Raw genomic sequence first — 26,097 nt, forward strand, 5'->3', positions numbered from 1 at the left:
TGCAAACTGTTGGCTCAATCATGACTAACAAGTACAACGAAGAATATCCTGGTGCAAGATATTATGGTGGAAATGAGTATGTCACTCACTTTTCTTCTTTGTGTTCGTTCACCTCTCGATAATTCAACAAACACAATAATATACAGTGGCTAGCATTTTGGATTTTATTATTGGACTCCTTCTTCTAGTCCAATTAAAAAATTGTTGCCTTTCTTCCTCAAGGTACATTGATATGGCAGAAAGACTATGTCAGAAGCGTGCTCTCAAGGCATTTAGGTTGGATCCATCTAAATGGGGAAGTAACTGCACAATAACTATATTGGTATACCCTTTTATTTGGCTTTGTTGATTGCACATTATTTCATCTTGTTGGTCATTGGCCTGTTGTTCTAATTGTTCTAAGCTTGCTAAAACCTCATGACAGAATCATGGCACTTGATCTTTCTCATGGTGGACATCTTTCTCATGGATACCAGGTATTTTCAATTTCCATCATCTACCGTTTCCTGTGATAATGAAATCTATCAAGTTCATGGGTTATTGGTAATTTTTTTTGGCAATTTCTTCAAGGATTAGATAGAAATCACTTTGTAGTTATTCATAAAAATTTAATGCTTTTATTACATATCTATTTATGTTAATTCTTATTAGTTGAGATTTTGTTAAGGTTAGCCTCTGTTGTGGACCACCGGAGAACAGGGCGGCAGCCACACCCACACCACTCTGGAACACTCGATGCTCTACTGGTTCCTTTGGAGATCCTTCTGTTTGATTGCAGGGAACTTTGGCTCCCACTTGCACTCATGATCCTAAACCCATAAAGCTGCACAGTGAGGAAGAAGACGAAGAACCAAGAAAAGTGGGTAGAAGAAGAAGAGGAAGAAGTTAGGGCAAAAATCTTGGTTATAAAAGGGGACAAGGACTAAATTGGAGCTAATCAAATTTATTGTCATGTCATCTAATCGTTGCTGGGTCCAGCGTGGCAAGAACTGGCCATGTCACTGACGGCGTCAGTGCTCCGGTGACGGAAATTGGAAGAAGGACTAATGTGGTGCATTTTTTCGAATCTAGGGGACTAATTTAGTGCAATTGGGATCTCGAGGACTAATTCAGTGCAACTCGCCAATCTCAGGGACCAAAGTGGGGCTTAACTCTACGCCACCAGTGTGTGAGTTATGTTTGGTTATGGGGAATACAGGTGTTAGACACCGGTGTAGGACAGGCTTTTCTGAATAATTGACAGAAAAAAATTGGACCATGCGATTTCTTTGTTCTGAAAATAGTTGACCACCAAACAGACAATCCGAGTTGGTTGGGAAGAGAATTTGAATTTGGCCGGAGCTAATCAGACCGTCCGATTTGTATATATTTTTTTGTGAAAGTGAACTCGAACGGTTCGAGTTGTTTGCTGAATGTTTTATTTAATTCGTACAATACTAATCAGTGGGTTCGATTTAAACGCGCGCGCGCGTGTGTGTGTAGAATTCGGATGCAACTTTTCAGATCTCCTCTTCTTGTTCGATTTTGTCTTCTTTCCCCAACTCCTACATTTTTCTTATTGCGTATGAATTTAAAAGATCTGATAGTGAAGTTCATATTTATGAGAGTGTGTAGAATTCGGATGCAACTTTTCAGATCTCCTATTCTTGTTCGATTTCGTCTTCTTTCCCCAACTCCTACATTTTTCTTATTGCGTATGAACTTAAAAGATCTGATAGTGAAGTTCATATTTATGAGAGTGTGAGAAATGGATGATAGAGGTCAGATTTTATTACAAACATGTGAAGGAGTGAAATTTAGTTGCGAGAATCTGTTAGATATTGTTATTTCATTCACAATCTCATTTGAAGAGCTAAAGGGTGTGATTTGTGAGAAGATAGATTCTGAATGTCAAGAAAAATATCATGTATTTTATACAGATATTCTATACCGGTATTTGGTGGATTGGTTCAATTTTAAACCAAATATGTAACCAACAAAGCGAGTATGCAAGAGATGTTTTCAATGTATATTGAAACTCGCGCTTAGATATCGGTCATCGAGTTGTATATTGAATTCGAACAATCCAAAGCCGACCGAAATATTGAAGGGAAGATTACAATAGTGACAGTGAGGAAGAATTTGAAAGTAATTACGAAGTTGTTGCTCCAGACGGAAACGAAGGTAAAGGTGACGGGGCGATGGCTCCGAATGTGGCAGACGTCGCAAATGCACTCATAAACGAACATCTGTTTGAGGAGCCATCTTTCATGCGGGTTCTATACTTGGAAGCCATGCATGCGCCGGAGTTTCCGAAATATATGAGTGCAGGTACGTAAATGCATATATTTATACGAAGGATTAGACTTTTGGTAATAATCTATATTGATCAATGTACCAAATAGCTTAGTGACATGTGAAGAGGTAAATACCAAATTGATACCCAAAAAATTCTGGCGCTGACAAAATGGTACCTGACTTTTGTTATTGACAAAATAGTCCTTAAAAGATTTTAAAATTTGACAAGCGTACCCACGAGTTCGCCGGAGCACATCTCCGGCAAACACAATGCTGACATGGCCACTACGTTTTGATGACATGGCAAAAATCCTCCCACACCCTAATTCTTCCTCTCCAACGCACTTCTCCTTCTCCTTCCCCCTCCCAACGCACTCCCCCATTCCCCTTCTTGAATGCACTCTCCCCCTCCCCAACCTTAATCCTTTCCTCTCCCTCCCTAACCCTAATCCCCCTTCCCCAACTCATTTTCTTCCTCTTCAATCCAAAATTCTCCTTTCTGAACTCTAGTCCCCTTCCCTTGCCCTTTTGAATCCTAATCTCCTTCCCAACATACTGTCTCACACTCTCAACTTACTCTCCTCCAAAATGGCAGTGGAGCTCAACCTTCTCAGTCTTACAGAGCCAGTGTCATCGACACCGCACTGTTGCCATCTCGTCGTCGGGTCTTCTGCGTCTGCCAGTGTCGTCTGTCTCCTTTGTGGCATTATTGTGTCTTCACCGCTGTCGCCTTAACTGCTTGTATCTTCTTGCTGCTAGCCCCAGTCGTTGCCATGCCTCTTCTGTCTGGGTTCCATCTTGACTCCATCATGTCGTGCCTCTTCTGTGTTTGGTATTCTTCTTCTGTTCTTGCTTTGGTGGTGTCTGTATTAAGCTTTATTTTATTTTATTTTATTTTATTTTGATTATTGTATATGAATTTGTTTGTTTTCTCTGAATTTTATTGTTATTAATCTTTTTGAATGATAATTTAACCTAAAAATTTGGGACAATTTATGATTTGGGACAACTCTATTGATGTTGAGATTGTTGTTCCTGTGAGTGGTGGTGTACTATTGAGAGAGGGAGAGAAGAGTGTGCGTTGGAGAAGGGAGAGTGGTGGAGATTGTTGTTGCTGTTGATATTGAGGCTGTTGGTGCTGCGAGTGATGGGGTTGAGGGAGGGAGGGGTAGTATGCGTTGGAGAGGAAGAGTAGTGGAGGTTGTTATTGCTGTTGATGTTAAGGTTGTTGCTGCAAATGGTGGTGTTGAGGGAGGAAGGGGAGAGTGTACGTTAGGGAGGGGTTGTGATAGGGAGGGGGCTGCGAAGGGGGAGAAGTGTGCGTTGGGATAGGGGCTGCGACAGGGAGGGAGAGGGAAGGGGAGGGAGTGTGCGTTGGGAGGGAGCGTGCGTTGGGAGGGAGCTTTGGGGGGTGGTTTGCCAAGTCACCAAAACACGGTGGCCACATCAGCATTGTGCTTGCCAGAGATTTGCTCCGGCGAGCTCCAGGGCACGCTTGTCAAATTTTAAAATTTTTTAGGGACTATTTTGTCAATAACAAAAGTCAGGTACCATTTTGTCAGCGTCAGAATCTTTCGAATACCGATTTGGTATTTACCTCGACATGTGAAACTATGCTCAATTAATAATTGTTTATGTCTTTATGTAGTTAAAATTAAGATAATAATATTTTTAGTGAATTATTGATTTAGTTAAATATTAATTAGTATGCATTAATCCATATTTATTTATGTGTTTATGTTTTTATTATGTTAAAAGTGAGATAATAACATGATGAAAAGTTTATTTATATTAATGTGGATGTAGTGAACATTGATTTACTTTTAATTTCAGTTATTAAATATTTTTGTATTAAATATTTTTTATATGGCTGTCGTCGTGGTAGAAATTCCTATAGACGCAGAAGGTGAATTTGCAGTCGGAATGGAATTCAATTCCAAAAAAAAATATTATTATAATAATGAAAGATTATACCATCCGAAGAGGCGTATAACTAAATCTAATTTACCAAACTCCCGAATAATAATAATTTAACTTACAAATTTAATCGATACTCCTACAAATTACTTCGAATACTTCATAATTAGTAAAAATGACGATATTATTATACATATTAATTATTTTAGCCATGCTTCTTCCTAAGGTAAGCATTGAATTATTTTAGTCGTACATAATTTGTCGGTCAGTAATAATAATTCCTATACCACTAACTACAATTTCTAACTTACCATTAATAATAATAACTAATAGTTAAATTCAGTTCTTATTTAACTAATATTGTTAAACTTTATTATTAAGACCTCAACTACAATAATATATATATTTATGTCAATTAAAAAGCTAACAACAAACATATAATTAATACTAAAAAACAAATATATTATATTTTACAAAACCTAATTATTAATCAAAATTTTCAATATTATTACAAAAAATTATACACCAATTTAATTTATTTATTGTTACAAAAAATTATCATAATTCCTAAAATTATAATTTCTAAAATTAATTATAAAAGTTAATTAATTAATTAGAATTTTTAAAACTATTAAAAAAAATTTAAAATATTCTCTAACTAACAACATTTAAACATAATCAGGATGGTAGAAATAACTATAATGATTTTTAACAAAAATAACTATACCAAGTAAAATTGCTGCCTACTATTGAGTATCCTAGTAAATATTATTATTTAAACTTTAGTCAGTAAAAAAAATGGTAAGAGAGAACTTTTTATTATCCAACCTTTTCTAACATATCAGACTTTGAATTGATATATTAGTTAATTTTTAATTTCAATAATGATAGTAACGAAACAATTCCTTCATCTAATTTTTTCAATACAAATATAAAACTGTAGAACTTGTATAACTTGTCTCATTCAGTTATCATTAGGCTTTGGTGTGTATAATTGTGGAATGAGCAAACTCAGAGTTCTATTTTTCAACTCAGCTCTGCATACCTATATTGTAATCCATAAATAATATTTCACTTAAAATGAAAGCAGCAGCAGTACCAAGTATTGTCTCATCAAGATTATTTGTTTATAGAAAAATTAGAAAAAATAAAGTAAAAGAAATGCAGTAGCAAAGCTTTAATCTATTTTCAGTTTCTTATGGATGAGTTCATCAATTCCTTGTCTTGTAATAATAAAAATTACGGCTCTCATCACCATGCACGTACCTCTTTTCCCCCCAAGTAAGCTTATTATCTTCATCAAATATGTCTGGTTACTGTGTAGCTTTGTGACCATTTATAATGACTCTACTTGTTTCTAAGAATAAGATAATCGTACAAGTGGGGATCTTAGAAACTGAAATGTCAGTTTTCGAAATTGTGAACTTGGTTTGTTTTTCCAAGAAAGGATTTGGTGACTCGAGTAGTTTTTATTTCAATAACAATACTATATCCAGAAACCACATAACAAATTATGACTGGATGCATTTGAAAAATGAGATCATAGTATCATATGCTGGTTGTGTATTAGCCTTTCCCATCAAACTTAAAATTAAGAAAATCAGCATAACGTTTTCCAGGTTTCAACATAAAAATATTGGTTTGTGAAGTATTTAAATTAGCACACATCTAATTATATACTTACAAAAACTAATTTTCCATGGAATTTTTTTAAAATTTATTTTGAGACACAGCTCTAGGTTTCAACGCATAATCCTTGAAGCACGTCTATAAAACTTAACATAATCTACCTCAAGTCCCCAACCTCACATCCACTTTTTGAAAATGATTTATCGAATCAAAGACTTTAAAAAGTGCTCACAACTTTCTCAACAAAACATGAACATAAAAAAACCACTTTTGCTCTTAATGTTTCTACAAATGGTCAATTTATCAGATTTACTTAACTTTCATGTGAGATCCTTCTAAGTTCCAAAGCATTAGTTTAGATACAAAATTATTTGATGCCGCTGGAGGTGGATTATATTGATTAAAGTATACAAAGTGATGTACCAAACCACTAAATAAATCATCAGCAAGTTAAAAGGACAGATACATATTCCTAACATATGATCAAGATGAGAAGGTAGCCATTACCCTTTGTGAAGAATTTCTCTGCATGGCTCCTGATTTGTCTAGCAGTCTTGGTTCCTATTATCCTATATGCTCTGTACAACCAAATCGAAACACCAAAAAAGAAAAGGAGAGGGGAAGACAAGAAGAAAAAGAGATTCCAATTAACATTAAAAAAGAAAAATGTCAGCAGCTGACATCAAATTTCTCAATTCTAAGTTTGGATATACTTCGATTTTAATTGGCAATCTAAACTGAACATATGCAGCAGATGAAATGCCAAAAGAATAAAAGCATGACTTGTATTAAATTATCGGATAATTGGTTGCATGACTTGCATCTAAGATCAGAATTTCATCCCAAGCATAAATTATACAATAAGTGCAAAGGGATACTTGTACATTATATTCCTACAAATCTAGCCTGCGCATATGAATTTGAAATAACAGAAAGCATAGTCACAAGAATTAGTTGACAAGAATCAAAGCATTTAGAAGACAGATTGTACACTAGGGTTTGATAAACCAGATTTGGAATGAGCTACTTCGAAGGCAACGATATGATGGTGAAACTAAGCTTTCATGATAAATAAACTAACATCTTGATGATGAATAAACTATTTAAGGAGTGGGTGCAAACAATTAGAACAATACATTTTATCATAGACATTCAAGTTTCACATAATGTAATCTATTTCAATCTATGTCCACACCCTACACACGTTATTAGTGCCATAAGCCTCACTCCTTCACAAATCCATGATCAAATTACATAGAAAAAGGACAATTATTTATAATATTTGTCTAACATCATGTTAACATACTCCAACCAATAAATCAGAGTATATCAACACGAAACATGTCTCCTTCAATGGACACTAATTTGCTTAACATCCTTTTTTTGCTGCTGAGTCCTAGGAATGGTAATAGTTAAGACACCATCCTTCAACTCAGCCTTAATCTCATCAGCTTTAGCATCATCAGGCAAAACCAATTGGTATTATAGAGCCTTAAAAAAAAAACACACCCATAGGTCAAGCCCATAACTTTTCCTTCTTTTCCTTCTACTCCAACGGCACAGAGAACACTTCAATTCAGTAATACACACACATATTATTACATCACTTCAGAATCCCTCACCGCTAATACTACTCTGCTGATCTCTCCTCCCTCATATCACTTTTTCAACAATAATTCTATAAACTTTTATTTCAATTAATTTCACTACTCTTCTTCTATTCCAACTCTATTATGTCCTATCTATTGTGCTCTCTTATGTTGGCTTTTATTCCAAAACTCCATTAAAATAGTCTAAGTTTTGAAGAAGAGGAAAACCACCTTTAATTCAAGTATTATCAATTATTAAGACATCAAGGTGACTCTTTAACTTGATAATTATCTATATTTTTTATTTTTATCATGTTTGTAGTGATGGGTATTAATAAATTCGAAAATTTAGAGTTAGGGTAAGATAGAATTTGAAATTTTTGGGTATATAGGTTCTATTATATGTCAATGGATGTTAAGATTAACTTATTAGAATTATTTTTGTTATGTTTGTGATATTAGATTCTCAAAGGAACTACTCTCTTTGCTTGTTGAAACCTGTGGAGTAGAAATTCCTCTCGAATTTTTAGTCCGTGAGTAAACTTTGTATCTATAGTTAAATTTTAGTATTGTATCATTTTTATAATTATAGAGAATAATTTTAAAATCAATTATTTAGTTATTTACTAACTTAATTGTTAATATAATATTTATGTTAAATATTTTACGAAGAAAATTCCACCTGAGACATAACATTTTTGCTAAAATTAATTAAGTTTATCATTTGAGAAATTAAATTACTATGCACTTATTGATTTGTTTGACAACTATTAACATGATTATAGTTGTATGTTAAAATATTTTAGAAGGTTCTATGATAGAAACTGCAGCTAGCGATAGTAAACGGTAGACTTGGTGCACCATGCCAGTATATAATTGTACTTTCAGGTCCATATGAATGAAAAATAGTACCTGTCTGTTTTATGTCCACAAAATCAGTGGAGCATATCTGTTTCAGAATTCACACAAAAGAAAACAACTTAAGTGTGATTTCTGTCTATTATTTTAACTTTTTTGAATTAGATAACTTTCCGTTTATATTTATATAAAATAAAAAAGTTTGAATGTTTGATGTCTGTAAGTAATTATCCTTGTGTTTGAGATATTTTTGTCACTATTATTAAAGTGGATTTATTTTGCCTAAAAGTTAATTAGTTATACCATTGTCTTAGGGTTATGGATGCTCTGTCACTGAGTTTAAAACTCACTCTATTGTTCTTTCAATTTTTTTCAGATATGGGCCTTGATATTAATCCAACTTCATCAGTTCCACTCTAGCTTTTTTGTGTTGGTGAGCCCTTTAGTGTTCAAGGAAGGACTTGATGTTTTATGTAAATAGTTTTATAGCTCTTTAGACTTGTTAAAATGCTCCATATAACACAGGCAGGATCAGACTTTAGTGACTTGAGTATGTTACTTTGTAAATATTCGATTAGATGAAACTAATAGATCATGCCTTGCTGTAAATATTGAAGTCGAATTTTCTATAAATATGCTGAGTATGTTTTAAATATGATGCCGAGAATGTGTTGCCTTTTAATATAATTAGAAATTCTATTTATTTTTATTTTCTGTAATATCAAATTTTGAGACTTGTTTGGGAAGATTTTCCTAAGCGCTAGTAACGGCCAGATTGGGTCGTAACACATATTCCGTAGTTACTTGTAGGTGCTGTAAAATTTTTTTTATTAGAAATGCTAGAGGAGTAAAAGAAAAAAAAAAGTGACAGTTGGCTAAAAAACATGACAATGCGAGTGTTGGTCATGAAATAGGGTCTACAATCCACAAGGGGGATCTAGTTAATTAAGAATACAATTTTTTTTTTCTGTGACATGGCTTATCGTTTTGTTTGTTAAAATCTCGTTTAAACTTTTCCATTTGTTTTAAGCTCCAATTCTTTAATACTCATCAATAACAGATCTTTTATGTCACCAAGTTAGTACCTCAGAAGTTCATATCATTTCTTTGATCAAGAGAGAAAAAAGATATATCAATACATCATTTTCCCCACTACCTAGTACCTACTATGTTGATCACTGAAACCTAGTAATCATTTATTTATCACAACAAATAAAAAATAAAATAAAAAATAGGAAGGTTGGGGGAGGGTGACCAGAGAAATGGATTTAATTTTAATTTTGTTTAGTCATAAAAGAATCGTTTATGATCATGAATCCATAATTTAAAGATTCGAATACTATGGTATGGATCAATCATGCACCAATAAATTATATATTCCATTCTCTCCCCAAAATTTTATCCTAAAATAATAGGTTGCATCTAAGATGAGAGATTCATCTCAAGCATAATGATGGTGATTCCTACAAATTCAGCTTGGGCATGTGAATATGAAATGGGCAATAATCATAACAGAAAGTATAGTTTTGTAAAAAATTAGATAAATAAATCACTAAATTAGAAAAGCAAGAACAGATGAACTCTCAAAACACAACAAAAAAAAAGCAGGAGTTGACCAGAATCAAACCATTTAGAAGACAGCTTGTACACTAGGGCTTGATCAACCTGATTTGGGATGAGCTACTTCGAAGGCCAAGATATGGTGGTGAAACTAAGCTTTCGTGATAAATATGGACTTGCAATCCAAAATAGTAAGACGGAGAAGTAGGTTTCAATACAGGAAATTTAAAGCTGCCATTATCTATGTTATAAAGAACTATTCTTGAATACGATGCAGCTGCCATAATAACATTTTCCCAGATATACAATGGCAATAAATGATCAGCAGATATACCTGAAGATAGACTCGAGTGATAGGAGTGATAGGGGATGATGGCCAATTTAGTCCAAGATTGAGGCACTCCATACTCCTTCATCACCCACACAGACCACTGAATTTTCTCATGATTAAAACAACATGCAAGGCAGTTCCTCAGCAAACATAACTTTGGGAAGATGGTTTTATTATACTGATTATTGTTGAGGGGCAGGGAAAACTGAGTACAAGTCTCGGTCACCAAGTCAAGGGAAAGAACCAGCAAGTAATCCAGAGTCCGTGTGTCATGCCTAAGAATCCAGTTAAGAGTGGCAGTGCCAGGCACAAATATCCCTCTTGACCCTGTACAAGCACCATATATTTTACGAAATGAAACATCTTGAATCGTTCTCATGGAAGGGTTCCTGCAAAATGTATAAATTCTGGTCTCAATTATATGAGATTTCTGTTCCTGATATAAAGTCGTAACAAGTTTGTATTTGTCATTCACATGATCATAGCCGAAGTCGGAAGCCCATATGTTACAACCCCGAATTTCCAGCAAATCGGATGTCAATCCAGTACAGGGATTCCACAGCATGACACGGTAGTCGGTGCCAACTTTCTCACGCAAGCACATCAATCCATTGCAAGAGCCAATAATTTGGTGGCAACCGCTTATCTGGAAGAGAGCATCTTCAGTAGGTTTGGAAGGGTTCTCGAACAAGCATCGTACGGAGAAATTTCCAAATCTGTAGCTGCAAGTATGATGATAAACAACAAATCGGAGCCCACCCAAACTTGGATCCGCGGTGATTGAACGTTGAACATGGTAGGTGGCGAATTGGGAACTGGAAATTAGGGTTCTCCATGAACGGCACACACTCCGTACACTAAGAAGAAGCCTTGCCGGAAGTCTCAGAAAGATTTCTGTGAGGAGTTCATCCGGAAGGACTGGCGTTACCGTCGAAGGCAGCAGCCGTTTCGGGGCGTTTCTGGTGATTCTTAAAGGATTCATCTTCCTCTCGTCATAATCATGAGGCTGCTCCATAACAAGTTGAAGGGAGAGTGGTACTGCTCGGTTTCGGCGGCGGCCAAATGGTTTAGCGTCTCAAACTTGAAACTTGCCAACTGCAAAGACTCTGCCCTATCTATTTTTGTAAGAGGACTGCTAGGGACAGCAATTTTTGGTATTTATAGTCATTAAATAGTTATTAATAATAATTTTAATAGGGTGAAATTGGTATAAAATTTCATCCAATAACTTATTTTTTTTTTTGCTGATTATATACTTGTCAGAATTTTAAAAAATTGCTGGCTCCTAGATTTTTTTTTTTAATCCTACTATTTTTTTTTAACATACAATGAATTTTTTGGTAACTTAACATAAAGTGAATTAATCAAATGAAACAAAAATCTATCTATTTAAAAAAAAAATTATTTCTACACTAAAATTAGATAATATAATTTTATAAAATAACCTAAAATATCAATTTGAGAATTATGTTTTAAAATTATATTTTGTTCTCTATATAGGTTTTGAAGTCCAAATTATTCACTTAATTTTAAAAAAAATATTATGTACATACTAAAATTCAGTTATTATTAATTTAACACATATATATATATATATAATATTAAAATCAAATTTTTTAATTAATAACATAGCTGACATAACATATGCTTCAATGTAAATTTTAGTTTATTTTATTTGATTGAAATAAATATTAAATAATTTAATATATTATTTAATCACATTAACTATAATTAATTAATTATATTAATTATTTGATTTGACTACAATAAATGAATTAATTTGGTTTTGATTTTTATTATTTTTTTATTTTATGTATTTTGAGTAATAATTTTTAAAAGTATTATAATTAATTATTTATTTAATTTGATGGAGATAAATATTAAATTATTTTATATTTTATTTGACTATATCAACTACAACTAATCAATTATGTTTATTAGTCACCAAAAAAAAAATCAATTATGTTTATTATTTAATTTGATTGAAATAAATGATTTGATTTAATTTTAATTTGCATTAATTTTTTATCTTATGTATTTTGATTAATAATTTTAAAAGTATTATAATTAATTATTTATTTGATTTAATCAAGATAAATATTAAATAATTTGATATTTTTTTACCACATTAACTATAACTAATTAATTATATTATTTATTTGATTCTATTGAGATAAATATTAAATAATTTAATATTTTATTCGAATACATAAACTATAACTAATTAATTATATTAATTGTTTGATTTGAATAGAATAAATAAATTAATTTTTTCGTTATTTAATTTGATTAATAATTTTTAAAAGTACTATAATTAATGATTTATTTGATTTGATTGACATAAATATCAAATTGTTTACTATTTTATTTAACCACATTAATTATAATTAATTAATTATATTAATTATTTGATTTGACTGAAATAAATAAATTGATTTTGTTTTAATTTATACTAATTTTTTTGTCTTATATATTTTAACTAATAATTTTTAAAAATGTTATAATTAATTATTTATTTGATTTTATTTATATAAATATTAAATGATTTAACTTTTTTAATCACATTAATTATAACTAATCAATTATGTTAATTATTTGATTAAATAAATTGATTTATTTTAATTTATATTAAATTTTTTTTGTCTTATGTATTTTGATTAATGCTTTTTAAAAGTGTTATAATTTTTATATGACATATTTATAAGATATTTTTTATTTATTTAACTTATTTGATTGAAACAATAATTATAATTAATTTATTATATCAATTATTTAATTCAATTAATTTAAATATATGTTATTTGATTCAATTTATTATCACGTTAACATTTGAGTCGTTTATCAAAAGTTTCTCTTTATTTCTTTCCTTGATTTTAAATATTTTTATTTTAAATCTCAAATTTTTATTTATTATTTATATTTTTTATTTTAATATAAAATTTAATACTTTTATTAATATTTTCTTGCAATTTATTATTTAATAGTTATATGCACACCATCAATTATATGGTTGTGAATATTACTTTAATTTATTAAAAATACAATCTTATTCTTCTTTTTATTTTAACTATTTATGTATTTCGTAACATATTAACGGTAAAAAGTCATATATTTTAGAATCAAATTTTTTTTCACCAATTGCTCTTTTATTCTATAATATTTTTTCTCCTATGATGTAATATTTTTATTATTGAAATTTTTTTATAAGCTATAAAATATTATTATTTATTATTATACTCTATCTCTTCTATTTCTTTTATTTTGTTCTATTTATTTAAGTTTTTATTATAAATTTTATTATTTTTATGTCATACAAGTTAGTTTATCATAACTCTTCAAATGTTGGGTCTTTTCAATGTTTAAATTATATTCTTTATATGCATAATTTCATTTCTGATTTAGGAGATTGTTTGAATATTTGATAAATTTTTGTTGTGTTTTTTTTTTTTGTGACTAAATTTTTGTTGTTTGTTTCTATCATTTTATATTTTAGTAATTTTTGTTTGAGATTTTTTAATATTAATTTTTTGTATCTTGGTATTTAAAAAAAAATTAATCTATATATTTGTTTTTTGGTCTAATAATAATTTTTTATAGAAAATTATACTAAATTAAATATAAGTTAATTCCAAATTAAAAAGTTATGTTGATTAGTAAAAGTATTACCATATTTAATTTAATTTATTTGTACATTAATATAATTGATTAAAAATGAATGATAAATAAAACTAGAAATAATTCAGAAATAAAATGACCGTAATTGCTGTAAAATAGATAATAGTAAGTTTTAGGGTATTATTTTATTTGGATTGTTAATTATTACAAGAATAGAAGGGTAAAAATAGGCATTGAAATAAATTTAACGATATTAAAGAGAATGAATTAATGTCTGTATTTAAAAGAAACAAAACTCTATCCATTTGAGAATTAGGTTTTGAAATCGGTAGTCTGTTTCCTATTTGAATTTTGAGGTCCAAATTATCCACCCACTTCTTTTAATAAGAAAACTATAAAATTTATACAAGGAACTTAACTTATATAAGAAAATTTTAACTATTATCCGGATAATTAAGGCATATAAGAATTTTGTTATTTGAGTCCTAATCTACACAGTGACTTATTGTTAATAATCTTGTTTAAACTCTTACCTTTTTCGTTCTTTTAAGCTCTTCAGTTATGAGGACACCCACAAAAAAAAAAAGACCTCAGTTATGTGATGTGCCTATGAAAAACTGTTGTTTTAATCTTCATGAATAACGAATAATATTTAATAAATGTATATATTCTCCCAGTATTTATATGGTTATGTGGCATTGTTTAATGTTGAATACCTTTTGTCAACATGACCACTGTTATCATTTCAGTAAGAAACTAAGAATAAACAAAAAAAAATAACAAACGGTACTTTTTCTTGAACATAAATTCCAATCTCACCTACTATCAATCAATCTAAACTTAAGAGTAAATGTGTACCTTTCAATAATTACATAAATTTCTCATATAACTTTTTCATATCAAACGCCACATTAGGGAGATGACTTAAGATAAAAGTTTTACACTCTTTTGTTTCAATAGCTAATTTTTGAATTGTGGTTCTTGTTCTTCTGAGATTTTATACTTTATTGATAGTTGGCTAGACGATTACATGTGAAGGATTTTGATCGATAAAAGGTTTTGATCGAAAAAAGAGTTGATTGTGATCAAGTAAAATGTCAGAGTACAGAGTGACTAGCGAAGGAACGGGAATGGATCCTCTCAATTTTTTTTCTAACTTGAGAATGTAAAATGTAATCTCTTACTATTAATTTTATAAGTAAGATTAAGAGAAGGCACGGGAGAAAAAACATTGAAAGAATATAGATCACACTTTACTCCCTCAATTGAAAATTTTTTTTTTGAAAAGATCCATACCAGTGGAAGAACTAACCTTGATCGAGTTAAGCACCGACAAATAAAGTGTATCAGTATACATTTTCCTTTCTCCTAATTAATATGTATTTTACTATTTTCTCTACATAAATCTGTTTCGCCATTGCCACAACATTAGCCTTTTAGTAATTAGATGTAATGACTATTGTGTTAAGCTAAATTGCTTATCTATGATGTATCTTTTGTGGTTAAGTTGTTTAACATTGTTCATAATGTGAATGTTCATTCATGGTAATTTCATATCATGTAAGTTCTTCTATAACGGGGAAAACTAAACGTTCAAGAGAATTTTGACGAAGTACAAAACAACTAAAAAAATTAAGATTCCGATTCCAAGCCTATCCACTGAACTTTCAAGTTCATTAGCAACGTACGAAGGATTCTAGTTAATTATTCATCATAACAAATCAATAAAGAGGAAAAAGTGTATAACTGCATCAACGGGTTTGCTTCGGTTTTACCAGTATAAGATTGATTGAGGATGATTTTGCGTCCAAAATTCAAATATTTTCATACTATAGATCATACATGTATTGCTTATTTCTTATCCAATGGACAAAACCAGTTCTAAGTAACAACCCAAAAACCAAAATGTTGAAAACCAACAAGGAAGAACATAATATGAAACTGTAGTCAATAAATTATGGGATATTACAGTTTCTATTTTCTTTCTTCCCTTAATTTAACCCTAAAAATGATAACTTGTCATATAAAAATAGAACTTGATACTAGAAAAAATTAACTCTAATTGTAAATGAACACCAGTAAATGATAGTCATTCATTAATATCCTAAATAAAGCAGAAAAATTGCTGTGACATTGTGATTTAGCAATGGGGAACAATAATGTCAGCAGAAAGTATAGTTTTGCAGCCCTACACCAAGTCTGAAAAAACTATATAAATAAATCATTCAACTAGAAGAATAGCTAGAAACTAAATAGCGGGGGGAAGCCTTTACCAATAGAGGAATTCACATGGAAGAGGTTGCAGACATGGGTTAATCCTACAAATCCAGCCTGTGCATGTGAATATGAAATTGGCAATAATCATAACAGGTAGTATACTTTTGTAAAAAACTAGATAAAATAATCACTAAATTAGAAAAGCAATAAGAAGAGATAAATTCTCAAAAGTCAAAACTCATAAAGAAGGCATAGGAGTTGACTAGAATCAAACCATTATTCAGAAGACAGCTTGTCCGTTAGCGTTTGATTAACTGAATTTGGGATGAGCTATTTGGAAGGCCAGGATACGGTGGTGAAACTAAGCTTTCGTGATAAATAAAGACGGACAATCCTATTGAAGGAGTAGGTTTCAATACAGGAAATTCAAAGCTACCATTATCCAAATTATACAGAACTATCCTTGAAGTTGATGCAACCCCTACATGAATATTGTTTCCCCGGATAACTTTCCTTGAAGTTGATGCAACCGCTACAAGAATATTGTTTCCCCAGGTATACAATGGACGTAAATGATAATCAGTTAGACGCGGAAGGGAGGGGATGATGGCCAATTTAGTCCAAGATTTAGGCACTCCATACTCCTTCATGATCCACATGAACCAATGAGTTTTCTCATGATTATAACAATATGCAAGGCAGTTCCTCAGCTCACATAACCGTGGGACGAAGAAGATTTTATCATCCGGATCACTGAGGGGCAGGGAAAACTCACTAAAAGTCTCCTTCACCAAGTCAAGGGAAAAAACCAAGCAACCCAGGATGGCATGTCTACGAATCCAGTTAAGAGTGGCGGTGCCAGGCACAAATACCCCTTTATCATCACCCATTATGCTATTAAATGGGATCTCTTGAATGGCTCTATTGGAAGGGTTGCTGCAAAATGTATAAATTCTAGTTATATATTCCCCCATGTGATTTACAATCCCAACAAACTTGTACCTGTCATTCACATGATCATAGCCGAAGCCGCAAACCGATAAGAAATCCCCACATTCCACCGATGGGGGTGTCAATAATCCAGTACAGGGATTACACAACCTGACAAAGGTGTTGATGCCATCAACATCAAACAGCAAGCACAGCAATCCATTGCAAGAGCCAATAACCTTGTAGTTACGTCTCTCCTCGAAGAGAACGACTTCCGTAGGTTTGGAAGGGTTCTCGACCAAGGAGCGTAAGGAGAAATCTCCGAATCCGTAGTGGCAACTATGATAATAAGCAACTCGTGGCCCACTCAAACTTGGATCCCCGGTGGTTGAACGTTGAAGATGGTCTTTGGCGAATTGAGAGCTGAAAATTAGGGTTTTCCATGAACTGCACACTCTCCGTAACCGAAACACTGACCTTGCCGGAAGCCTCAACAAGATTTCCCTAATGAGTTCATCCGGAAAGAACAGCAGCGGCTGCGATTGCGTTACCGTTGAAGACAGCAGCCATTTTGGGGCGCTTATGGTGACTCTTGAAGGCTTCCTCTCCCTCTCCCTCTCGTAATAATCATGTGGCTGCTCCATAACAACTTAAAGAGAGGTTAGCGGCGGCCACGACGGCGAAAAGGTTTAGCTTCACAAACTTTGAACTTACCGACTGCACTATAGTAGAGTATCTACTTGACTATTTCCAATTGAGAAAGTATAGGAACCAATGACTTAAGCGTACAATGTGTATAATGAAGGTTTAGAAAGTATTAGAGATATGATTATTAGTGTTACATTGTCCTGTCAGGTTATATTTTTGGGATGAGTGGTTTCAGGACCTGGTACTAGAGTTCCAGATTTGGAAGGTCAAGAGTTTGAACCTTACTGAACCTAAAATTAACTTTTTATATTCGGATGATTATTCTGGATAGTATAGGTGATGTTCATTTTATTTCTAAACCAAAGATTTGTACGCTTAGGTCATTGGCTCCCTAGCACTACTCTTTCCAATCCCGCTATTATTTTGTAACAAAAGATTTGACTACTTGAGTGACTTTTTATGATTTTTTTTTAAATAGAGAAATTTTTTATTTGAATATTTTATATACAAATATTTTAATTTATCTACTATTTTCAGTTTTATTACTAAAATTTTATCAAACATATTAAAATAATAAAAATAATTTTTTTATTAAAAAAAATCTTTTTCTATAAATTTAATTTCAACCAAATAAATTCAAAGTGAATTAACCATCTCGAACAAGTAAGAGCATGGTGGATATCCGTACACTCGGATAATATTGTTATTCTGATTCAAAATTATTCATCATAGTCATAACTCTCACAATGATCTAAACTCTATCACTCTCGTATAATTCATTTGATTATGTCTCTCTTGATTTCAGTATATAGTATTACTCAATTCATTTGATTATGTCTCTCTTGATTTCAGTATATAGTATTATTCAATAGCAAAGCTTCAAATAAGTTTTTTCTCTTTATTTTACATGTTTAAATATCTTTGATTTTTTTATTAATGGATTTGAGTCAAATTGATTCATGCACTCTGCATAAATCTTGTTTCATTTTTCTTTAAAATTTCTAATATAAAATTTGATGACAGAAAGAGATTGAATTGGATGCGAAGGTTGTAGGAAAAAAGGATGGGTTGACTTCTGTGATTATGTACGTAAGAAAAAAGAATAAAAATCAGTTCTAAGTATCAATGGACAAAACCAGTTCTAACTTCTAAATAACAATGCAAAAACCAAAATGTTGAAAACCAACATGGAAGAACATAATACGAAACTGTAGTCATTAAGTTATGGGATATTACAGTTTCTGTTTTCTTTCTTCCCTTAACTTAACCCTAAAAATGATAACTTGTCATACAAAAATAGAACTTGATACTAGAAAAAATTAACTCTAATTGTAAATGAACACCAATAAATGATAGTCATTCCTTAATATCCTAAATAAAGCAGAAAAATTGCTGTGACATTGTGATTTAGCAATGGGGAACAATCATGTCAACAGAAAGTATAGTTTTGCAGCCCTACACCAAGTCTGTAAAAACTATATAAATAAATCATTCAACTAGAATAGCTAGAAACTAAATAGGGCGAGAAAGCCTTTACCAATAGAGGAATTCACTTGGAAGAGATTGTAGACATGGGTTTTTGATGACTTTGATGAGTTTGATCCAACGCATTTCAGATGTGCTACTTAGAAGACCACAGTGTGATGGAGAAACCAAGCTTTCATGATAAACATGGAATCGCTTCGCCGCCATCGAGTGCTTAGACAAAGGAGCAACTTTCATCATGCCATCCCTGTGGCCATCAATGACAGGGAACTTAAAGTTGCCATGGTTTAAGTTATACCTAATTATTCTTGAATAAGGAGAAGCAGTCCCCAGAAGAACATCATTTTCCCAAAGATACAGAGGAATAACGTGTATGCTAAGGTACTGTGGGATCATGGCCAATTTAGTCCAAGATTCAGACACTCCATACTCCTTCATCAACCACACAGGGCAATGAGTTCTATGTTCACAACAAATTGCAAGGTAGTTCCTCAGCACACATAACTGCAGGATTTTGAAATGACAATACATATCCCTATGATTAGGCGGGGAAAACAAACTATGAGTCTCCTTCTCCAAATCAAGGGAAAGAACCATGGGATTAAAAGCACCATCACCTGGAACAATCCAATTAAGAGTTCCGCTGCCGGGGACGAATACCCCTACCTTATTCTCTATATATCTGGTCTTAAATGCCATATCCTGAATCTTTCTCCATGAAGAATTCAATCCAAGTGTATATATAGTGGTTGCAGATTTATGAGGTTTTAGTGTTTTCTCTTCCTCATTTACAATTCCAACAAGCTTGTAACTGTCACTAACATGGTCATAGCCGAAGCCACAAACATTCAATAAACCCTCAAATTCCAGTTCTTGAGATGTCAATCCAGTGCAGGGGTTCCACAAGATGACATTCACACGGTTGTGGATCTTATTATGATCAGCATCAACCAAGCAGAGTAATCCATTGCATGAACCAATAATGTTGTAGTCACGTTTTCCCTCGAAGCAGACCCCTTCTGTAAAAGGCTTCTCGAACACGGATCGTACGGAGAAATCTCCGAATTGGTTGTGTTTATGCCACCATCTAGGATAAGCGATTCGTGGCTCGCTCAAGCTTGGTTCTGCGGCGGTGATTGAACGGCGAAGATGATCGCTGGCGAATCGGGAGCTGGAAATTAGGGTTTTCCATGAACTGCAGACACTCCTTAACTGAACAAGCAACCTCGCTGGAAGCCTCAGCAGGATTTCGGTGATGATCTCATCAGGAAGAGATGGCGGCGGTGCCGCCGAAGGAAGGAGATGTTCCGCGGTGGTTCTTAAAGCCTTCCCCTTCCTCTTGATAACGTCGTCCTCATCGCGTGGCTGCGACATTGCTCTTCCTCCCATCCTCTGTAATCTGCACTGAAAATTCCAATCTCTTTGGAGCGTGTAGGGGTGCCTTTTTGTAAATTTTTAATGTTACTCAAGATTAGAAATTAAAATGATAAAAACGTTTTAAAGAACTTTTAAAGTTTTAACATGTGATAAATAAGGTGGAAACTCAAGTGTGGTCGATTCACGTGAAGTTGATAGTTGAGAGCAATTAGATGATTTGACTGATTTGATTAAATTTTCATCTAACGATTCTCAGTCTAAGCTATCAATTTCATATGAAGTTGACTGCACTCGAGTTTCCACCGATAAATAAATTTAGTTTTGATACGTACAAAAGTTTTACACGCATTCAATTACGTAACACAAAAGTAATTACTTTTTATGTTGACCACGTCTCCATAAATAATCATAAAAAAATGAATATAGTTATATATATTTTATATTATCATCAAAATTAAATTCGTGATAAAATAACTAAATGTTTATGCTTAAAATTCACAAGTGTGTACAAAAATACTAATATATATTTAATAAAAAAAACTATAAAGAACCAACTTTTAATTAATTAACATTAGTCAATTATAATATTTATATTTGTAATTTAAAATTTAAAATTTAAAATTTATAATTTATAATCTAAAATTTAAAATAAATAAAATAATTTTAAAAAATTAATTAATAACTTGATGTTAACTGAAAAAATGATTATTTAATATTATTCTTATTTTATATTTGATAAAATATTTTAATGTTTCAAAATATTAGAAAATTAATTTTTAGTAGAATAAAGAGAAATATTGAAAAAATTCAAATTTTGACTAAATAAATTCAATTTTTGATGAAATTACCTGAAAAAACATCATGATATAAAAAAAATTATATACACATTGAAAATTAATTATTAAATAATTATATTTATGTATAAATATATGTATTATTTAATTTATTTTTAATATATATTATATATTTTTTAAATATATATATTTTTTTATATGAGTGATTTGGTGGTAAATTTTTGGTAAAGCTTTGGCATGGTTGTTTTAAAAAGTAGTAACTTATTTTTAAAACTTAGATAGTTAATTCTTCTATGACACTATTTTCGGAAACAACTGACTAGTTACCTTTTTAAAAACTATTAGAAACTAATTGACATATCTTTTTATTTGTGTATGATAATTTGGGAGATACGCTTTAAACAAAGCTGTCTAATGTCTAGCGTTCAGGTCACATTTATAAATTTAAATCCAAATTTATTATCTATGATCAGTCTTTTATGCAGTTAAGTTGTTAAGATTATGCATTTTGCTCAGGAATCCAAGCCTTATCCCACTGAACTTATTTCGTTGGAAGAAACCAATCAATGTATCATTTTGTTGCGCTAACTGAGGCTTCGTTTGGTAAAGTTTTTCGAAAAGATGTTTATGTTCGTTTTATATTTGGTAAATCAAAAAGTTTATTTATTTGTTAATTCTAAAATCTTCTAACTACTATGGAGTATGGACCCTTTAGATGTTAGCCAGTTCTGCATAACAACCTGGAACCAAAATGTTGAAAATCAACATGGAAGAACATAACATGAATCATGAATGGATAATCATTAAAATATGGGATATTATAGTTTCTATTTTCTTTCTTCACCAAACTTTACCCTAAAACAATAACTTGTCATCTAAGATTATCATAAGTTCAGAACTTGATACAATTACAAGAAGATCAAATGAACTCTCATAGTTTCATACAGCAATGAGTTCTAAATAATCTATAAATCTATTCTTTTTCATATCATTGAGAGATCATCCTAAAACAATACAATTTCTCTATGGAGTAAATTTGAATCTTTATTACCTTCAGGCATACCTTACATATCTGCATCCATAACCTGCTTAAATCTATTACTAGCCAAAAACTTGAAAACAAAAATAAGGCTATCCAAATTGGTTGTTGCTCCCCATATAATACACCCTTTGATCAACTATAAAACAATTCAACTAGCCAACTAATCCTTGCTTTTCCTTAATTATCATCATGAACCCAAACTTCACTTCTTCTATATTTCACATGAATTTAGCTGACAAAATAAAGTGACATATTATTGGCTCAACCTTAAGTACCTTTATGAACTTGACCACCATGACCAAATTCAGTTAACTCTTTCTCATTTGGTTCAATTTCCTCACCCCCATTCCCCAATTCACTTCCTTCAATTGAACCCTTTTCATCACTTACCTTTGATACTACTTGATCAGATGTAGGTCCATAAGCCCAACTACACAACAGATAATACAATATATTAACAGCACTAATTGAAGCAAGAACCCAATAGTACTTATCATAATGACCCTTGTTAATGTTATCTGAAATCCAATCTTCTTTTCCACCTCTAGAAGTGAGGTTTTGCACCATGCTGAATACTAAGGAAGATACCACATTCCCTGCAGCCATTCCCAATCCGACAAGAGACGAAGCAACACTTGACATAGTCTTAGGAAACTCTGTGTAATAGAACTCATTCTGGCCTATTGCATTGAATGCTTCAGCTATGCCACCCAAGATAAGTTGAGGGAAAAGCCACATTGCTGACATCTTTAACACTGCATGAGGATCATTAATGTGTCCTTCCTCGATTGCTCTTCTTCGCCTTGTGGTCTCGACGGTAGCACCGGCTACAAAGTGGAGAAAAGAGAAGAACAGGCCTAGTCCTATTCTTCTTTTAGCACTTATCCTAACTTGTTTCCCTCTGAGCTTTGATGCTAGAGGAATAATGGCACGATCATAGAGAGCAATCCATAAGAATATTGTAACTATCATGATCACACTAAAAGAACCTGCTGGAACTTCAAAGTTTGAAGTGATGTGTCTGTTGAGTGATTTTGCTTGCAGCAATCCAAATGAGCCTCCAATGCTAAGAGACATCATGATCCCTGTAGACCATAGAGGAATGACTCTGATGATAGCTTTCAGCTCTTCTACTTGATTTACTGTGCAAAGACTCCATGGATTTAAGGCCAAGCCATCAGAAGCTATGTCATTTTCTGGATCTCTAATGAGGCATGCTTTGTTCAGAAACCTGAAAAGCACACAAGGCAGTGTCACATGTTCAGTAATTTAGTCTTAGATCACTGATTTAGTGAGTTAACTTCGCATCCCAATGCATAGACACGACACAATGACAGTGTTTGATCTATGTAGCCGATTCCACTTAGAGGGAAAAAGGCATTGCTAAGAAGAAGAAATGCACCCTTACTCTCAAACTTAAGAAAAAGCTCACTTTAGAGGAGTTATATTAAAGTGAATATGTGATTTTCTACCTTAGTTTATCAGATGGAACAACAAATTCAGAGTCCTTCTTATGATGATACATTCCGGCTGAGCTCTGAGATGGCAATGGAAGCTTCCTGTTCTTATAGGATGCCACGATCACTCGAGCAAAGCCGGTGATCAAGCTTCCTTGTATCTTATTCTTGATATAAAGTGGAGAAGCAAGGAAGAAGAAGATAGTAGACATGAGCATAAGTGCTGCAGGAACACCAAAACCAAGTTTCCATCCAAGATGATCTTGGATATATACAATGCCAGTGAATGCAATTATGACAGAAATTGATGCTGAAGCATAATACCAACTGAAGAAAATTTCCAAGGCTCGTTGGTTATTGGGGTTGTCCTTTTTATTCACTTGGTCTGCACCAAATGCTAGGGAGCATGAAAGGCCTCCATTTCCAATGGACATGAGAGCAAAGGCTGAGAGTAACATTGCCATTTGTGGACTCGTCGCCGACTTACATTTTCCGGCTGCTGGATTGCAAGGAGGAGGCCTTGCCTGAGGGATCATGGCAGTTAGCCACATGAGTGCCAATCCCTGCAACAAAAGGAAGAAAAAAGATTATGAATGTTTTCAACATTTCTGAGGTGATTAGATAAGTGAAAACTGAAAAGTTAGTATTTAGTCTTTGTTGGAGAATTAGTACATTGAAATAGTGATCTTGTCTTCATAATAAATATTTTTATATCATGCAATCTTATATAATTTTTATTCATACCTTCATTTCATGAAACTCTGATCTTTGATAACAAATAACAGAAAACAAAAATATTTATATTGCTATCATGAACAAATTTTGAGTACCCTCCATGCCCTCTAAGCATGATTCATTTGACATATTGTTTAACATTAAAGAAAACTACATCTGTTTTTCAACTATGCCAAGGGTAATTTCAACTACCTTCCCTCTTTAATTTATTTTCTTTCTATTTTGGGAGATCTAAATTAAACTAATTAAGTGCAAAATCACAAAATAAGTTGATTCAAAATCTTATAATGTCTCACTTAATCCGAACTTACTAATGTAAGACCAAACTACTTACACTTGAATTTCCAACACTATCCTTCCCTCCTCACTAAATTTCTTTTCTTACATGATAATAATTGAAGGGCAAAAAGGACAATTATTGAACTCAAGGATTATTGATTGAACTCATAAGGTTGAAAAAAGGATTATTTACCAGAAAAGTGATTATGGATCCTAATCCAACAGCAAGGAAGCGACCCAAATAAGAATCAGCAATGAAAGCACCAACCACAGGTGTGAAATGGCTTGTTGCCTGTGATAGAAGGAGTATCTGAGTTGCTTTGTCCAAATGGAGCTTGTAACTCCCCATCAAATATAACACCATGTTTGGCAAAAGACCAATTGTTGCAACACTTGCAAGTGCTTCATTTGCTGCCATTATTAACATAAACCAAACAAATTAAAAAAACAAATCACATAACATAATAATTATGTTAAGTTGTAACTTGTAAGTACCTATGATGAAAGGCATGGTAACAAGACCACCCTTCTTCTTTTGTGGTTGTGACATGTTTTGATGAGAAGCCATTTCCACTTCACTTGTGGAATGCTCAACTTCTTCCTTCTCCATTGAAAAGTTGTTTCTACTTTCTTGTGGAGAAAATCTTAAATAGAACTTGACATGCAGCAGAGATAATTAAAAGGAAGAAAAAATAATTTGCTTAATGAAGTGTGATGTCATAGCTTGTGTAATGAGTGGGAAATGGGAAAGTGAAGAATGATAATGATAAGCGTGTGTGCATAGATAACACAGCTCAAGTAGTGAACCACCTTTGGACCATGTTTGCGTCTTGTCCCAACATTATTCATCAATTATTACTAATTAATAAATTCATTAATTAAACTAGGATACATACATTTTGGAATAATCTATCATGGGGTCATCTATTTCAGATTTTTTTTTTTTTTTAAAAGAGAGATTTAGCTAACGATAAAATCTATGATACTAAATTACTAATAATAGAAAGTTTGACATTTCTTTTCAATAAATACATTGAAAGTTAAACTATATCTTTTAATTTTTGGGATAAAATTTTTCAAAATAGAAAGTTTAATTACTCTGTTGGTCCTATAATTTCGTGAAATTTTTAATTAGGTCCCTATACTTTTTTTCTTTTTAATTGGGTCCCTGTACTAATTTTTTTTTTCAATTAAGTCCCTCTTAGTAGTAATTGGCTTAATTTTATAGGGACCCAACTAAAAAAAAAGAATTGATATAGGGACCTAAATAAAAGGAAAAAAAAAAGTGTAGGGACCCAATTAAAAAAAAAATTTAGTGTAAGGACTCAATTAAAAAGAAAAAAAAGTATAGGGACCT

At 32.1% G+C, this 26,097-nt stretch overlaps 3 protein-coding genes and 1 pseudogene across 5 annotated transcripts; all 4 read right to left on the minus strand.

The window, feature by feature from the left end:
* Positions 1-5,007: 5,007 nt before the first annotated feature.
* LOC107616518 (F-box/kelch-repeat protein At3g23880-like) lies at positions 5,008-11,267 on the minus strand. Of its 2 annotated transcripts, XR_002353881.2 has the most exons (3): positions 10,165-11,267; positions 6,331-6,401; positions 5,008-5,239 (listed from the first exon to the last, which is right to left on the minus strand). XR_002353881.2 is itself a non-coding variant. In XM_021111266.2 (1 exon), the coding sequence occupies exon 1, from the start codon at positions 11,174-11,176 to the stop codon at positions 9,920-9,922; it is 1,257 nt and encodes a 418-aa protein (XP_020966925.1). In that variant the 5' UTR covers positions 11,177-11,267; the 3' UTR covers positions 9,549-9,919. The 2 variants fall into 2 exon arrangements, 1 of the variants encoding a protein (XP_020966925.1); XM_021111266.2 differs by lacking the exons at positions 5,008-5,239; positions 6,331-6,401 and having other exon boundaries at positions 9,549-11,267.
* A 4,677-nt stretch (positions 11,268-15,944) lies between these two features.
* Positions 15,945-17,750, minus strand: LOC110262347 (F-box/kelch-repeat protein At3g23880-like; annotated as a pseudogene).
* Positions 17,751-18,907: 1,157 nt separating this feature from the next.
* Positions 18,908-20,474, minus strand: LOC107614834 (F-box/kelch-repeat protein At3g23880-like). Its single transcript, XM_016316966.2, has one exon. It carries the CDS (start codon positions 20,443-20,445, stop codon positions 19,105-19,107), a length of 1,341 nt encoding a protein of 446 aa, XP_016172452.2. The 5' UTR covers positions 20,446-20,474; the 3' UTR covers positions 18,908-19,104.
* Positions 20,475-22,253: 1,779 nt separating this feature from the next.
* LOC107618519 (protein NRT1/ PTR FAMILY 1.2) lies at positions 22,254-25,590 on the minus strand. Of its 2 annotated transcripts, XM_016320613.3 has the most exons (4): positions 25,236-25,590; positions 24,934-25,151; positions 23,742-24,289; positions 22,254-23,500 (listed from the first exon to the last, which is right to left on the minus strand). In XM_016320613.3, exons 1-4 carry the CDS (start codon positions 25,348-25,350, stop codon positions 22,537-22,539), a joined length of 1,845 nt encoding a protein of 614 aa, XP_016176099.1. In that variant the 5' UTR covers positions 25,351-25,590; the 3' UTR covers positions 22,254-22,536. The 2 variants fall into 2 exon arrangements, with proteins under 2 accessions (XP_016176099.1, XP_088355870.1); XM_088499744.1 differs by lacking the exons at positions 24,934-25,151; positions 25,236-25,590 and adding an exon at positions 24,471-24,717 and having other exon boundaries at positions 23,742-24,417.
* Positions 25,591-26,097: the final 507 nt, after the last annotated feature.

This window comes from Arachis ipaensis, chromosome B9, assembly GCF_059453495.1.
Source record: "Arachis ipaensis isolate K30076 ecotype BB chromosome B9, ASM5945349v1, whole genome shotgun sequence".
NCBI lineage: Eukaryota > Viridiplantae > Streptophyta > Magnoliopsida > Fabales > Fabaceae > Arachis > Arachis ipaensis.